The sequence below is a fragment of the Lacerta agilis genome, chromosome 3 (genome assembly GCF_009819535.1).
Source record: "Lacerta agilis isolate rLacAgi1 chromosome 3, rLacAgi1.pri, whole genome shotgun sequence".
Classification (NCBI taxonomy): Eukaryota; Metazoa; Chordata; class Lepidosauria; order Squamata; family Lacertidae; genus Lacerta; species Lacerta agilis.
This window is the reverse complement of record NC_046314.1, coordinates 57,273,984-57,288,280: the sequence shown is the minus strand read 5'-3', so window position 1 is coordinate 57,288,280 and position 14,297 is coordinate 57,273,984. Positions and strand designations below refer to the sequence as shown.

The 14,297-nt window shown below is 45.5% G+C and overlaps 1 protein-coding gene across 1 annotated transcript; it reads right to left on the bottom strand.

The window, feature by feature from the left end:
• Positions 1 to 9,650: 9,650 nt before the first annotated feature.
• On the bottom strand, positions 9,651 to 13,832 carry TCF21 (transcription factor 21). The gene is made up of 2 exons (XM_033143819.1): positions 13,317 to 13,832; positions 9,651 to 10,186 (listed from the first exon to the last, which is right to left on the bottom strand). The coding sequence occupies exons 1-2, from the start codon at positions 13,821 to 13,823 to the stop codon at positions 10,097 to 10,099; spliced, it is 597 nt and encodes a 198-aa protein (XP_032999710.1). The 5' UTR covers positions 13,824 to 13,832; the 3' UTR covers positions 9,651 to 10,096.
• Positions 13,833 to 14,297: the final 465 nt, after the last annotated feature.

Genomic DNA, 14,297 nt, shown 5'->3' with positions numbered 1-14,297 from the left:
CAACATTAGTCCAAGATGCTCTGGTTCCATTAATTTTATGAAAGGTACATTTCTGCCTGTTTCCTCAAACTGGGGAAGCAAGAATCCTGTAGGCAGTGATGACCTAGAACACGACAGACAATCCTAAAACCCTCTCCTGCGGGGGCGGGGGCGGGCAGGGAGCTTCATTAGCAGTTTGATTCTGCAGGCAGTCCCAAGATACTCTGGCAGAGGGAACTGGTGTTGAGCTGAAAAGTGAGCCAGGTCAACTGCAGGGCAAGCACACGGGAGGCATGGAATGCAATTAGCTTTTTATTAACAGAAAACAATACAGCAGAGTTCTATGGTTTGCCTTAATCCAGTTGAGACATTGCTGAAACTGACCACTAGCTCCACCCTTATCCTCCCCAGCCTTTCACTCTGGATCCCTCCCATGCAAACGGAGGCTGCATTGAGGGGGTGAGCTCCTCTGTGCCTGTCTGGCCTGTACAGGACTCTATTTAATTGGAGTGGGGGGGGGGAGTAGAGCCAGTAGGACTGGAGCTGTCGTGCTGCTGTGTAGCAGGGACAACCTCTGACTCCTCTCTGAGTCTGTGCTGACTCTCGGCCTCTGCCCCTGTCCTGGAAGGCCCTCTTCCTGCCCTCCCCTATCACTCAGACCCTGCTTCTAGCACCTCCCAGCTTGTCCATTCTGCAGACTGCTGTTTAGTGTACCACCACCAGGATCCGGGATCTGAGTCTTTTGTGTCTTCCGGGGGGGGGGGGCTGTGCTCTTGGGCAGGCGGCTCCCACCACTCTTCCTCATCCAGGCAGCCCTTGACAATGGGCAGACCATCCTTCTGATCGCAGCATGGAGCACGACTGCGGGTCAGACAGCTTTGACTATTGCGTCACCTGGCCGAAGGAGCAACTTGTGCAGAGTTTATTTCTGCTTTGTTGTGGAATGTATGTATGGATATAAATCAGGGGTCCCCAAACTAAGACCTGGGGGCTGGATGCGGCCCAATCACCTTCTAAATGGGGCCCACGGACGGTCCATGAATCTGTGTGTTTTTACATGAGTAGAATGTGTGCTTTTATTTAAAATGCATCTCTGTGGGGCATAGGAATGTATTCATATTTTTTTTTCCAAAATATAGTCCGGCCCCCCACAAGGTCTGAGGGACAGTGGACCGGCCCCCTGCTGAAAACGTTTGCTGACCCCTGATATAAATAGTAAGGCCAAATATCAGTAGATTAGTTTCATTGGAAGGTATCTTTCAGACAACCAGCAGATCAGCATATATTGCTGCTGAGATTTTAGTAGACCTGCTAATATGGGAATAGGTTTAGGGCACAAACGGATTGGTGCCTCAACCTCTACCCAGTTCAGTTTGTTGAGGCTGGGAGGAGGACTCGCCTGCTTGAGTGCCTGAGGACCCCTTTCCTGCCACTCTCCACCTGGCCCAGGGCGGGGCCTGACAGGCCTTACAAGAACAACTGCTGGGCGGCTGCTGCCCAGCAAGGATGGGGGGTATTTTGAGGGAAGTTTTGTTGGGAGTTTTTGCTGATATTAACTGATATTGCTGATATTAATATTACAGTATCTTTATTTTTATATGGAAATTGTTCAGTTTGGTTATGTAGTTTTTAATGTGTTTTATTTATTTTTATGACTACTTTGCTATGTTTGTAATTATGTAGCTTCTTTTCATCTTGTAAGCCGCCTTGGGCATTGTTTGAACTGTGGAAAGGCGGCGTACTACTACTACTACTACTACTAATAATAATAATAATAATTTATTTATACCCCGCCCTTCCCCGCCAAACCGGGCTCAGGGCGGCTAACACCAATAAAATCAGAACAAAAACATAAAACAATTCATTAAAATACAGATTAAAATACAATCTAAAATTAAATTTAAACTGCAGCCTCAAAAATAAAAAATGATGGTGGTAGTGGTGGTAATTGTCAGTTTGGGCATCTCTCTGAGTTTTTGCTGTGGCAGCTATAAATTGAGAGAAGGGTTGAGGAAGGAAGGATGAGGAACTTGCAGGCCCCGAACAAAGATTTGGGGGCTGACAGAGAATGATCATGGTATGAGCTTAGCAGAAGCAGGGCTGAAGGGCTTAACAAGATGATGTGCAAGGGCAGAAGAGAGCTATAGCTCTTGAATACAGTTTTTGGAGTTCCTTTCTGCCAAAGATAAGCACAAGCCAATGCCTTTTTTAAAAACAATGGAGGGCTTACAATTAACTTTCTTCCGCTCTTTTCACACGTGGTCCACACATTAAAGCTCTGTATCTGAGCACTTAATTTTTTTTTATTCAAAGCTTTCCCTGTGAAAACCTACCTTTTATCGATCTGCAAAAAACCCAAGTTGAGGTTTGCTCTGATTCAGCTTGAAAAGAGTGGGATTTTGCAGGGAAAGCTGGGAGGGATTAAAGCTCAGACCTCTACCTGCAAAAAGCAGGGCGAAAGTTAAGTTGAAAAGTCCAGAATCTTAATTTATTTGTGTATGTAGCATGACTGCCACCCTGTGGCATCTGAAAGTAGAATATTAAGTTAAATGCAAGTGAAGTTGCTGACCCATGAATGAAAAAAATGATGGAAATAATTTCCAGAAAGGTTGCCGTGTTCCCGCCTGTTGCAGCAAAATAACAAAGAATCTTGTGGCACCTTATAGGCTAATATATTTATTAAGGCATGAACTTTCCTAGGTTAGAGTTCAGTTCATCAAATATATGAAGTGTACTCCTCAGTTGGCAGGTATGCATACACATGGTTATAAGGGGGTCTGAGTTAAATAGCAACATGTAGAAAGCACAGTCTGTGCCAATTCAGTTAGAGCTTAAATGTAGGGAAAACAAGCAAAGTGGTCCTGCAGAATGGTAGTTGTTGGTAATCGCTTTAGCATTGCTAACAGTTGAGGAAATAGTTGTCTGTTTTAAAGTAGTAATGAGGGCATGTTGAGCTACACAATCCACAGCTTGGTGCAAAGTTTTCTTTTAAAAAAATTTTTTTCCTTTGAGCATTTCCTCAAATGAACCTTTTAAATGCCACAAATTGGCTGTTAATTTATTCTGATTACCGGTAGTTCCACTTCAATAAGCACCCAGTTGTAACCTGAGATTATAGCTTTTTATAAAAAATTGCTTGTGTTGTACAATCATGCTGCTTCATAGTAGATTGTGTCTCCTGCATGCAGACCTACATTTGTGGGTTCAGAGTTCGTTTATTTATTAAAAGCATTTTTATTCCACTTCTCAGCCAAAAAGTGACTCCTAGAGTCGCTTACAAATGTGAATGATAAAGTAGTCTCTGCTGTCAGGTGGGGACTGCAGTCCAAAGCGCCTTTGCACAAAGCTTGGGAGTGGGGTTGGTTTGGATGAAGATGTCTGCTGGCACAAAGGTCTCCATTTCACACACCAAATGTGCAGGAGGGTGGAAGTGCCACTGGCAGGATCTCTGCCAGCTGCAGCTTGGAGAAAGACCTGAATCCGGGAACTGCAGGGGTGGGAAAGAGCAGAGCTAGTCTGGGACCTGCTGGTTCCACAGTTTGCCTTCCTGCAAAATATGGATCTAATTATATCAGAAAGGAACGCTGTGATGCAAACTCAGCTGTTGTACAACAAACAATTCCCAGGAAAGATTATAGAATCCAGAAGAAAGACTGGTTAACCTGTTTGAGCTGTCCATTTTATGTGATTTTCAGGAGATGCATCAAATAACCAGAGGGGGTTCTGGCATCCTTTACATTTACAACTTCTGTGTTTCCCATCACCATTGATCTAGTGCACTGTTTACACTGAGGCTGTGGGTTATGACCGTAACTACAGCTAAAGTGTGGGTGCCACAGAAAGCGGGAGTTATCTCCTCCTCTCTTCCCCATTTATGAAACGGATAGCATCAGCTGTCAGGGTGGCCATGTATCTTCTTACAGGGGACAGTTCTCTGCTTGACAGGTTATCGGAGGACAGCCCTCTCTTTGAAGGAGTCCTCTGTTTGAAGGGATTTCCAGTCCAAGTCTGGTTTAAAGGAAAAGAACCCCAAGAAGGGAGCGTGTGCAGGCGGGTGGATCTTAGCAATGCCCAGAAACAGCACCTGGAGATGTATTTCTGTTTCAATAATAGTCATTATAAATTTGCATTCATACAATTTAGCATATGCAACTTATATGTAAATATGTATGCTCTTTCGTGTTGAGGCATTTCCTTTTTCTTTGGCAATGCATTAGTGGCTACCCTGGGGTGGAAGGATCAGTCAATTTCGCTTCTCTCAGTTTCTCATTTTTTTCCAATGTAAAGGTCACATCTCCAAACCCAGAATACTGTTCCTGGCAAACCCGAGATCGCTGGATGGAAGAATGTTTTCTAACTGCAACTGCTTTTAGAACGTTTTTAGAACTGCAATTGTTTTTAGAATGTTGTTGCTTTGCTTCTCTTTTTTAACTTGTGGATCCTCTTTGAAACCCTGGGCTCCCTTGGGAGGAAAGGCAGGATGTAAATTCAATAAATACAAATAATCCCAATGCCAACATTTGGCCAGTCACTATCACCCACAAGTATCACAATCTAAAGTCGGGGTAGGCCATTTGGTACTTTACTGATGTCATTGGACCCCAGCAAATGTGGTCAAGGGAAGAGGAGCATTGTCGTCCAGCAACATGTGCAAGGCAGCACATTGGTTACTGCAGATCTAAAGTAGTATAGGGTAAGAATTTGAGCTTCAAGCCCCATGCAAGGGCTGCCAGCAGTTAGGCATTTCATCACACCTATCAATGAAATGTGTTATTCATACTTCTGCTATCAGGGGCTGACTTCATTCACAATGTCAACTATTTCTACCTTACATATTGTCACTGTGCCTTTTGCATGTCCAGGCTAATTAATTAAGGCTGCAATCCTCTACCCCACTGTAAATATTACTTGTTTCCAGTTAATTCTAACCACTACAATCCTAGCCTTTAAGGAGATTTTTCTCCAGTAAAAAGAAATTGGAGTAAAAATACAATACTTGCTGAATTTTGGGGTTTTCTGCCTCAAGCACCAAAATACCTTGGCTTCTAGTGCAGTGGACCTTGACTTGGATGGTGGTTTTTTGCTGTATTTATATCAGACCTTTTTCTCTAAGGAACTCAGGTGGCATGCAGGGTTCTGTCTCACCTCATTTAATCCCAACAGTATCCCTATGGGGTAGGTTAGGCACAGAGGCAGTGCCTGGCCTAAGGTCACCCACTGAACTTCATGGCCAAGGGGGGAATTTGAACCCTGCTCTCCCACATCCTAGTCATACACTCTAATCTCCCCACTGGGGGACACTGTTGCTACTGTGCCTCAGACATCAAAATGTCTTTGGCTGGCCCTGTACCTTGTTCCTCCAAATGTCTATTCTTAACATTCCATCTTTTTGAATTGAAACACAACATTTAAATAGCCATTGCCATGAGGTTGTGTTTTTTTTTTTTTTAAGTCTTCTATGTGTAATCAGCCCACTTATGAGACCATTTCATGCACTCGAAAAATGGGTTCTGGTTCACAAAATCTTCTGCCACAGGCAATGTCTTTGGACCCAAGTAATTGCACACTCCTGAGTCGTTGGCACAAAGTTTGTGCGGAGGTTGTACATACACTGCCACTGTTTGATAAGCTTTCGTTCTCATTTGTGCTGAGATTATGTGGACAGAGCCGCCACCCTCACAGTGACACTGCTTACCTGGATGCATAACGGCAAGGTCAGAGCAGTGTGGGGGAATGATGAGACAGCGGATTGGCTGATGGTGGTCCTTTCAGTGCAGCCACACAGCCCCAACCTTACCTGCTCCAGCCCCATTCAGGTAAGCAGCAGTGATGGTGGTGTTGGCAGGGCAGCTCCACAATTCTGCTCCACTACATACATTGCTACTACTGACAGCATCATGATCCGCCACTTTCCAGTGCACTTTTCTTGCCACATTTTTTTAAGTGCGTTTGTTGCATGGGAGCACCAAATCCCCTTCAACTGTGCAACCTCAATTTGCTTGTGTATTATCATATCTCTCATGGATCTAGATATGGATCACATCTAGAAAACAGTGTCAGTTGGGAAGCAACTACTGCATGACTTATTTTGACCTATGTCCGCTGGCTGGAGCTGATGGCATCTGTAGTCAAAAGCAGCCAATGGGCAACAGCTCTTAATGACATCTCTCCATGCTACCAAATCTCCTTTTGTTTACTTGCATACTTTCTACTGGGCGTTTGTACATTTCCAATCATGATTTCCCCCTGTGATAATGTTACGACGTATTTCCCTTTCTTCCCTAAAGGAGAACGGCAATAAAATATCTAGGCTATTGAATTGAACAGAACAGATATAGAAAAAAATATATATATTGAAAGAGCAAGTGAAGCGGAAATTTAAAGCCCCTCTGCTGGGAAAAACAGTATAAATAACCGAAGACATCTTGTAAACAGTGCGGTCATAACCTTGAAACATTAAACAGCTCTCTGGGATCTGGCGCATCAGCTGCCTCTGGACTGAGCTTGTTCAGGGGAAAGAGACCAGCACTTTCTGTTTATCTCTCGGCTTAATCTCCCACTGAGTAACAAATCAATTCAATTCAATAGAAAGAAAGTTGTTTAAGTTAAGAAGCCAGAAGGCACCATACAGCTGGGCCAGGCAGAGGTATACCCCTCCCCCAAATGCAAATCACTCTACTTCATCAGTATTCCTTAATTCTCCTTAGGTGCTGCCCCTGGCTCCACCACCTCATAATGTGATCATGTCTCTCAAGGGGCTTCCCTGTGGTATCTTTGTATCAGGCTTTTACCACCCAAAGGGCAATATTTCCTTCAAGCCACATAGTAAAGGGATTAGCACCAAACCTGTTTAGATAGTCAAGCCTCATACGAAGTAAAACAACAATGAGAATTCATTTGAGAATATACCACAGCAGGGGCACCCAAACTGTGGTTCGTGCATTTCCAGCGGTCCACGAGCAAGATTAATATGGTCGGCGGAGTGTCCGTATTAAATATTTTGTATTTGTTTTTAATCATATTTTTACTGCTTCTTTTCTTCTATTGTATTTTAATGCATTACAATTTGAATTCCATAGAATTCGGGTTGTAATACAATGGAATGAAATAAAAAAATGAAAGTAAAAATACAATTGAAAAGCATACGGCAACCAACACCACTCATTGCAATTGCTAAAACAAACAGAAGAAAAATCACTAAGGAAAAGCATCAGGACTCCCAGCAATTTCCAAGTGGTTCAGGGGCAAAGGATTTTGGGAACCACTGTACTACAGAATGCTATGTGTTCACTTGAGAGCAATTACATTTATTCTTCAACGGATTAGGAATGGAGGATGTCAAGTTACATGATGTTGAAAGAGATCCAAGCCAGCAAACCTCTTAAGAAATGAAGCACCACTAGTATTTCATACTGAGATTATCACTGAATCATCAATGTATATCTGTGCATATAACAAGGCATCAGTGATTCAATCATCATGCACTGAACAACATTGTTTAAGTACTTTCTGCAATGCATAGAAGGCACAGATTTGGTATGTGTATTTGGGGGACAGCCTGATTTTAGAAAATTCTGACAACACCTTTGCCCCCAAACTGTGATGCAATGTCTGTTAGTTAATTCTGGTCATTCGTCTGGCAGACAACAAAATGAGACACACCTCTGATAGAAAGCAAGCATATGGGACGCTCTGTACCAACTTCAGTGAGCCTAGGATTGGAATAAGGAGGAAGAAGAGTGGCAGCCAGTCAGGACTGTGTTAGTGCTTCCCAGGAACTATAAGTGTTCATGTAGATGCATGACCCATTCAACTCGATCTACATCAGGTGGATAACAGAGAAGAAAGCAAACGTGCATCCCAGCAAGTTTTCATCAGATTTATTAAAATTCCATCTCTTTCCTGAGCTTTAAAGAACATCCCACCCAGGTAGGTCTTACAACACTTCCTCAAGGTGCTGAAGCTTGAACTTGGGGGATTCAAGGTTTGGGAGTGGGGAGATTAAGTGTTTTGTGGGGGGGGGGTTTGCATTTTTATCCCACCTTTCCCTCTTGAGTTGGAGTACATGGTTCTCCCTCATTTAGTCCTCACAACAACCTTGTGAAGTAAGGCTGAGAAGCAGAAACTGGCTCTATTGACTGCATCCCCCTGAGTCTCACTGTCCCCCATTGTTTCTGGATGGTTGGGGGATCCTTCACAGAATATTTAGGGGTAAAGGTAAAGGTACCCCTGACCATTAAGTCCAGTCAGTCATGGACGACTAGGGTTGTGGCGCTCATCTTGCATTACTGGCCGAGGGAGCTGGCGTTTGTCTGCAGACAGGTTCCGGGTCATGTGGCCTGCATGACTAACCCACTTCTGGCGAACCAGAGCAGCACACGGAAACGTCGTTTACCTTCCTGCTGGAGTGGTACCTATTTATCTACTTGCACTTTGGCATGCTTTCGAATTGCTAGGTTGGCAGAAGCAGGGACCGAGCAATGGGAGCTCATCCTGTTGCGGGGATTTGAACCGCCGACCTTCTGATCGGCAAGCCCTAGGCTCTGTGGTTTAGACCACAGTGCCACCCGCGTCCTTTAGGGGGTACAGACAGCTTAATTTGATACCACCTATAATTTGGTTTTCCAAAAAGTAACCTATTCTGCATAAAGGAAGATCCACAGCTGAACAAGGATGTTAAAATGTAAACTCATAACTTTTCTCCTCGTTGCACCCAGATCCTAAACAGATTATGTGTATGTGCCATTGAAAGTGGAGCACATTTTGAAACAAAATGGCTTAAGAGCAATCCCACTGAAAGCAAACAAAGCCAGCAACCTAATTCTAGACACACATTGGGCATCAAATCCCTTTGAAACTACAGAACATATTTCCCAATAGGAAACATTTTTTTAAAAAAATCCTGCAAGCACCTTGCTTCAAGCCAACTCCATTGAAAGAAATGGTGCCTACTTCCAAGCAGCACTCTTCCACTTTCAGTCTTTGCATTGGCAACATTCAAAAGGGACGCACTCTATACTAAAAGACATAGTTTGCATCTTCATTAAAAAGTGCTCCCTATAGTGTCTTCAGTACACGGGCAAGTTAAAGCTGTGTTTCCCAAATCCATTTCCATATTAACCATGTTTGCAAATGATAAATCCTAGTCTTAGGCTATAATCTTAAATTGAATTTACTTTGTGCACAGGAGTCTGTTAAAGTCCTTAATAGTGAAAATGTTTCAGAATCTAGTTCCTCCACCTCAAATCAGTTTCTGGATTGAGATAACTCCACAAAACATCTGATTTCACAAGTAATGTCACAATGCATCCACTTCCCAATCAAAACTCTCATTACATTTTGGAGGGTGTTTCTACAAGTTTGGCAGCCCCTGTGCTGTTTTTCTAGCCCTCCAAACCACCCACCCTGCCAAGGACACAGTCTAGCTCTTCTTAATTATAAAAATAAACATTTCGCAATCTAGGGTCAAACAATTTTGCATTGTGATGCACCACGCCATTTTAAGGTTTGCAGATGAACTGATAATATGGTCCTGTTCAGCAATTTCTTCTTTAAAAATACTGTATCTTTTAAAAGAAACCTAAGCCACTATATGTGCTATTTTCCTTTCCTGTTAAGGACCAGTGGTTTTTTTTCTTTTTTAATTGAAACAAAATATAGCAAAGCCTGTCTGAAGAAAATATATCCATAGAATATCTTTAATGTGAATTCTTTGAGAGAGATGTGATTATCGAAATAATTGATTCTAGGAATCGCAGTCTTTCACAAGAAAGGGGGTGGGCACACAAAAACAGACAGTGGCAAAGTCTAGGAGGAGGAATCCAGAAAACAGCCCTTGAACCAGCAAGGTGTTGTTGCAGGATAGTCAAATATATACAAGTTAATAAAGTTAAATACGTGCACTGTAGGATTTTCCCCCTTCTTCCTTTGGCATGGTGCATTTGGTCTCTTCAGATTTAGTTTGTGTTTTTATTCCTCACGGGGAAGCGATCTGGTCGGCTTCTTCATTTCTCACCACCGCCAGTCCTGCACACGAGTAAGCCCACATACTTGCATGCACAGGCAGAAAGCCCTGCATGCAAACAAGGTTGCTGTTCCCAGGCTTGGACATCTTGGGTCAGGATGCTGTAGGGCCACACAACCGAGTGGTGCTCCCTGTTTCTTTCAGCTCGTTCTCCGGTTTGCCAGCAACCATAAAGGGCCAAGTCTGGAGCCATAAGGGGGAGGGAGAGAGGAAAAAAACAGAAAAAAACAGAATAAGAGGGAAAGGAGAGATGAGGAGAGAGAGAGAGGGAGAGGGAGAGAGAGAGAGAGATCAGTGTGCTTTAAATGGTGTAGTACTTGGACGGCGATAAAGCAAAGCCAACTGTCAGAATTTCATAGACTACCCAGGTGTTCTTTCTAAACAACGAGAAGAAGTGGTTAGACTAGACAGTCTCAGCTACTGAGCGTAACCAGGTCTTTAAGATGGCTCCGCCGTATTGTCTGGAATCACAGCGCAAACACAAAACGCTTGGTCTATAAAAGCATCTCTCTCTCTCTTTTTGCGCGCGCGGGTGCGCGCTCTTCCCCCTCTCACCATAGATAGTTCTCTGTAATCCTCTGGGTGACGGGTCACGCTTTATTTATCCTCGATAGCAAAATGTGCCACGTTCGATTAGAAATGATAATGTTTCCCTAAAGCATATAATTGACACGGCTCACAAAGGCAGATTGTGGTAGACAGATTTAAAACCTGTCCATTCTCTGCTGGGTAACGTCAAGGCACGGCTGCTGCTTTGTTTTGAAAATGATAACAGCGCTATCTGGTTCTAAAAGCGTTTCAGAATTGGCCATTTCGTTTCTCTTCCACGATATACTTGGCTTTTGGTTTCCAAAAAGTTCCTTTGAGGTGAAAAGCCCTTCAGTTGAACGCACTGGATGTGTAAATTTTAAAACTGCAAAATCCCATTATATCCACTGCATTTCTTTCCAAACATAAGGCGTTACAATTACTTGAGGTTGTTTTTTTAATTTAAAAAATGTTTAAATACTTATAATTTAAAAATCTGCTCAGCTTTTTATGCTTGTTACAGCAATCGCTGCACTACCATCTTATGGTTTAGAATAATATTAAACAATAATACAATAACAATGACCAAATTAACATAGTCCTGACATATTATATAACGAAAATCTTATCTTCAATCAGAACATATTTTGGAAACATTTTTTGTGCTTCGTTGCTTTCTGATTAATGGGGCATCTTTTTGCTTAAATAATTATATAAGTATGAACACCAATATTATGCTAATTTTTGTTTATAACGAATACATTTTAATTCGAAAACATATTTAATTGCTGCTGCTGTTTTTGTAATCGTTTTTGCTTATATAAAAAATGACTACTTTTTTAATTTTCCAGAACGACAATTTTTAAGGAAAATAGAGAAAGGAATGCAATTTTTTTCCCATGGTAGCCTACTCATTCATTTAATAGAAAAAGTCTTGGACGTTTAAAACCTGGGGGGACGGAGTTTGTTCCACTGAGCTGTAAGGATTTGTTTTTGTGTTTTAAAAACACAAGTCGCTGCAGCAAGCTATTGAGTTTGCTACCCTGTCCCTACCTACCTGGGACTAAGCCCCATGGGGTACATATGGGATTTACATTTGAGTAAGAGGTATTGGATTGCGCTGTAAGAGATGCTAAATATTTCAATTCCTGGGGACATAACTGATTGCCCGCCCCCCCGTGAAACGGGGTTTTAAATATATTTTTATGCCTTATGGTTGCCCCATTTAGAATCCTCCCCCTGTCCTCTTAGTTATCTGGAGGTGGGATGCAGACGGTTCCCAAACATTCAAAGCCACCCTAATCCTACTCCCCCTCCCCTTACTGGACCCAGTGCTCAGAAATGTGAAGGTGTGTCATCGCCCGCGACCCCCGGACAACTGGAATTGACAGAGACTCCTGACAACAGAACATGAAAATAATGGGGCAGCTGCACGCTGACCTTTAAAATTCGTTTGTTGTTGTTTCATCTTGAACTTCTAATAATAAAAGTTACGCCGTAGGGTAGGACATAGACACGAAAGGTCGCGCATCCCGACGTTCGACGCCCTTCAGTGAATTAATCGGGCATCTCTCGCAGTTCAGTTAGTGTCCTCGGCGAGAGAAACGCATCTCGCCGTTTGAATAACACGAAGCCGGTGGCCCAAGTGTCTAACCTAATTCTGTGGCGCCCACCCAAGCCCCAAACTTCAATCCTGAGCTAGAGGGAGTTGGGAAAGGACTGGCTCTGAAAGAGCCTCGCTGTGTCTGAAGCAGGCTGACACCCGGGGAGGGTCTAGTCACCAAAGGCGACTGGAGAGGACTTAATGCGAAGTAGCATCCCTCTCCCTTCCCCGCAGTTACCCCGGGTGATCCAGTTCGGGTGGGGAATAAATAGGAAGGGAGGAAATTCCCAGCCCAACCATTCCAGGCAGTACTCGACGATTTTTTAAAAGCAGCAACACCAAGGGTGGTTTGGGTTCCTTGTTTTTTAAATTATGTATTTTGTGTTCTCTTTTTTGTATTTTTCCTGTTGTGAACAGGAAATTCCGGGATTTTCAGATGAAGGGCGGTATACAAATTTAATAAATAGCAACAGCAACAACAGCTTAGGTACAGAGAACTGAGCTCAGGGAATGACAGCTCCTTCCAATAAATAAAGCAGCAGAACAGCCAAGCGAGGTTTGCTATGCGGGGTGTCATTCTCACTCTCAGAACCCCTCGAGAGCAAGAGCGTCGAGGGATGTTTGGGGCGCCCCACAGCTCCTGCCCGGTTTGTGTCAAATGGGGCGGTGGCTGCTCTCCCGTTTCCTCCCACGGAATCGGGGTCGCCTTTAGGTCAAACACTGGTGGTGGTGTGTGCTTTGAAAAAAAAGAGGCTTTCGTGCCGTCGGGGCAACACTTCGGGGTGGCAGAACTTGAAGATCAGGGCCTCCGCTCAGCGGAATGACCAGGGCTGATGGACCACGTTTCCAAGCAAGGACTGCAACGTACCGTTGTTAGCCTACTTAAAAGGCGACAGACGGGGAGGGCCAGGGATCGTAAAGTTTCTGCGTCTAAAAAGAAACCTCAGCTACCCGGAGCTGATGTATCGGGCTGCCCGTAAGCCTGCAGCAACCGACGTGACCCCCCTCCCTCGCAAGCGGAGGTGGTGGGAAAGGGGAGGAGGGCAGAGCTGGAGGTATGGGCTGCTTTGCACGAAGGGGCCTGTCAGGACTCCGAGGTGGTCGGGGACGCTGCCTCCCTGCCCGCCTGCCTCCCTTCCGTGGGGGGGGGGGGGGTTGCGCTCTCCCTTCCGGACCGCTTACCAGGTTGACGGGGTGGATGTATCCATTCTCGTACTTGTCGCTGGCCAGGATCTGCCGGAGGTGCGCGATGTAGCTGGAGGCCAGGCGCAGCGTGTCCAGCTTGGAGAGCTTGGTGTCCGGCGGCACCCAAGGCAAGGTGGTCTTGAGGCGGGAGAAGGCTTTGCTCAGCACCCGCATGCGGGCGCGCTCGCGGGCGTTGGCCGCGTTCCTCTGGACCTGCTTGCCCTCGGGGCCCAGCACGCCGACGCCGCCCAGCGGGCTCTTCTTGCCCGGCGCCTTCTTCCGCTTGCCCGACGAGGGGGCGCCGCCTCGGCCCTTGGCTGGGGAGACCCGATCGCCGCCTCCGACTGAGCCCTCGTCGTTGCTCTCGTGGCAGCGGTGGGGAGCGGAAGGCGCCGGCAGCGGCCGAGGCGTCGGGGAGCAGCTGTCCATCTTCAGGCTGCCGTCGCATTCCAGCATCTCCCCCTCGGGAAGGTCTTCTGCATCGCTCAGGGAGCCCGTGGACATGGTGGTGGCAACGGGAATGGGGTGAAGGGTGGGGGTCCGGCAGATGCCACCTGGGCGGAGTGGGGAAAGGGAAAGGAGTAGGCAGCCGCAGGCGGGTGAGCCCGCCGCGCCTCGGATCCCCTCCTGGACCTCCCTCCCTCGCCCGCCTTCGGACGGTGAGAGGGAAGGCTGCGAGGAGTTCGACGAGGCGGACGCCGGAGTCATTTATCCTAGGGGGGATGGATGGGGAGCCGGCCGGCCCAGGGGAGGGGCTTCCCCGGGGCTGGCCACGGCCCCTGCCTGCTCACGCCAGTCTCTCCCCACCCACCCTCGTTCCTGGGTGAAGCAAAAGGGACTCCCGAAGTAGATCAGGGACAGGAGAACTTCTCAGCAGGGCTGCCACCTTCTTCACTTCCCTTGGATTTTATCTCTCTCTCCTTGGGGGCTACTGTGTCACCCAGTCTAGCTCCTTGGATGTCTCCCTAGAGGTGAGCC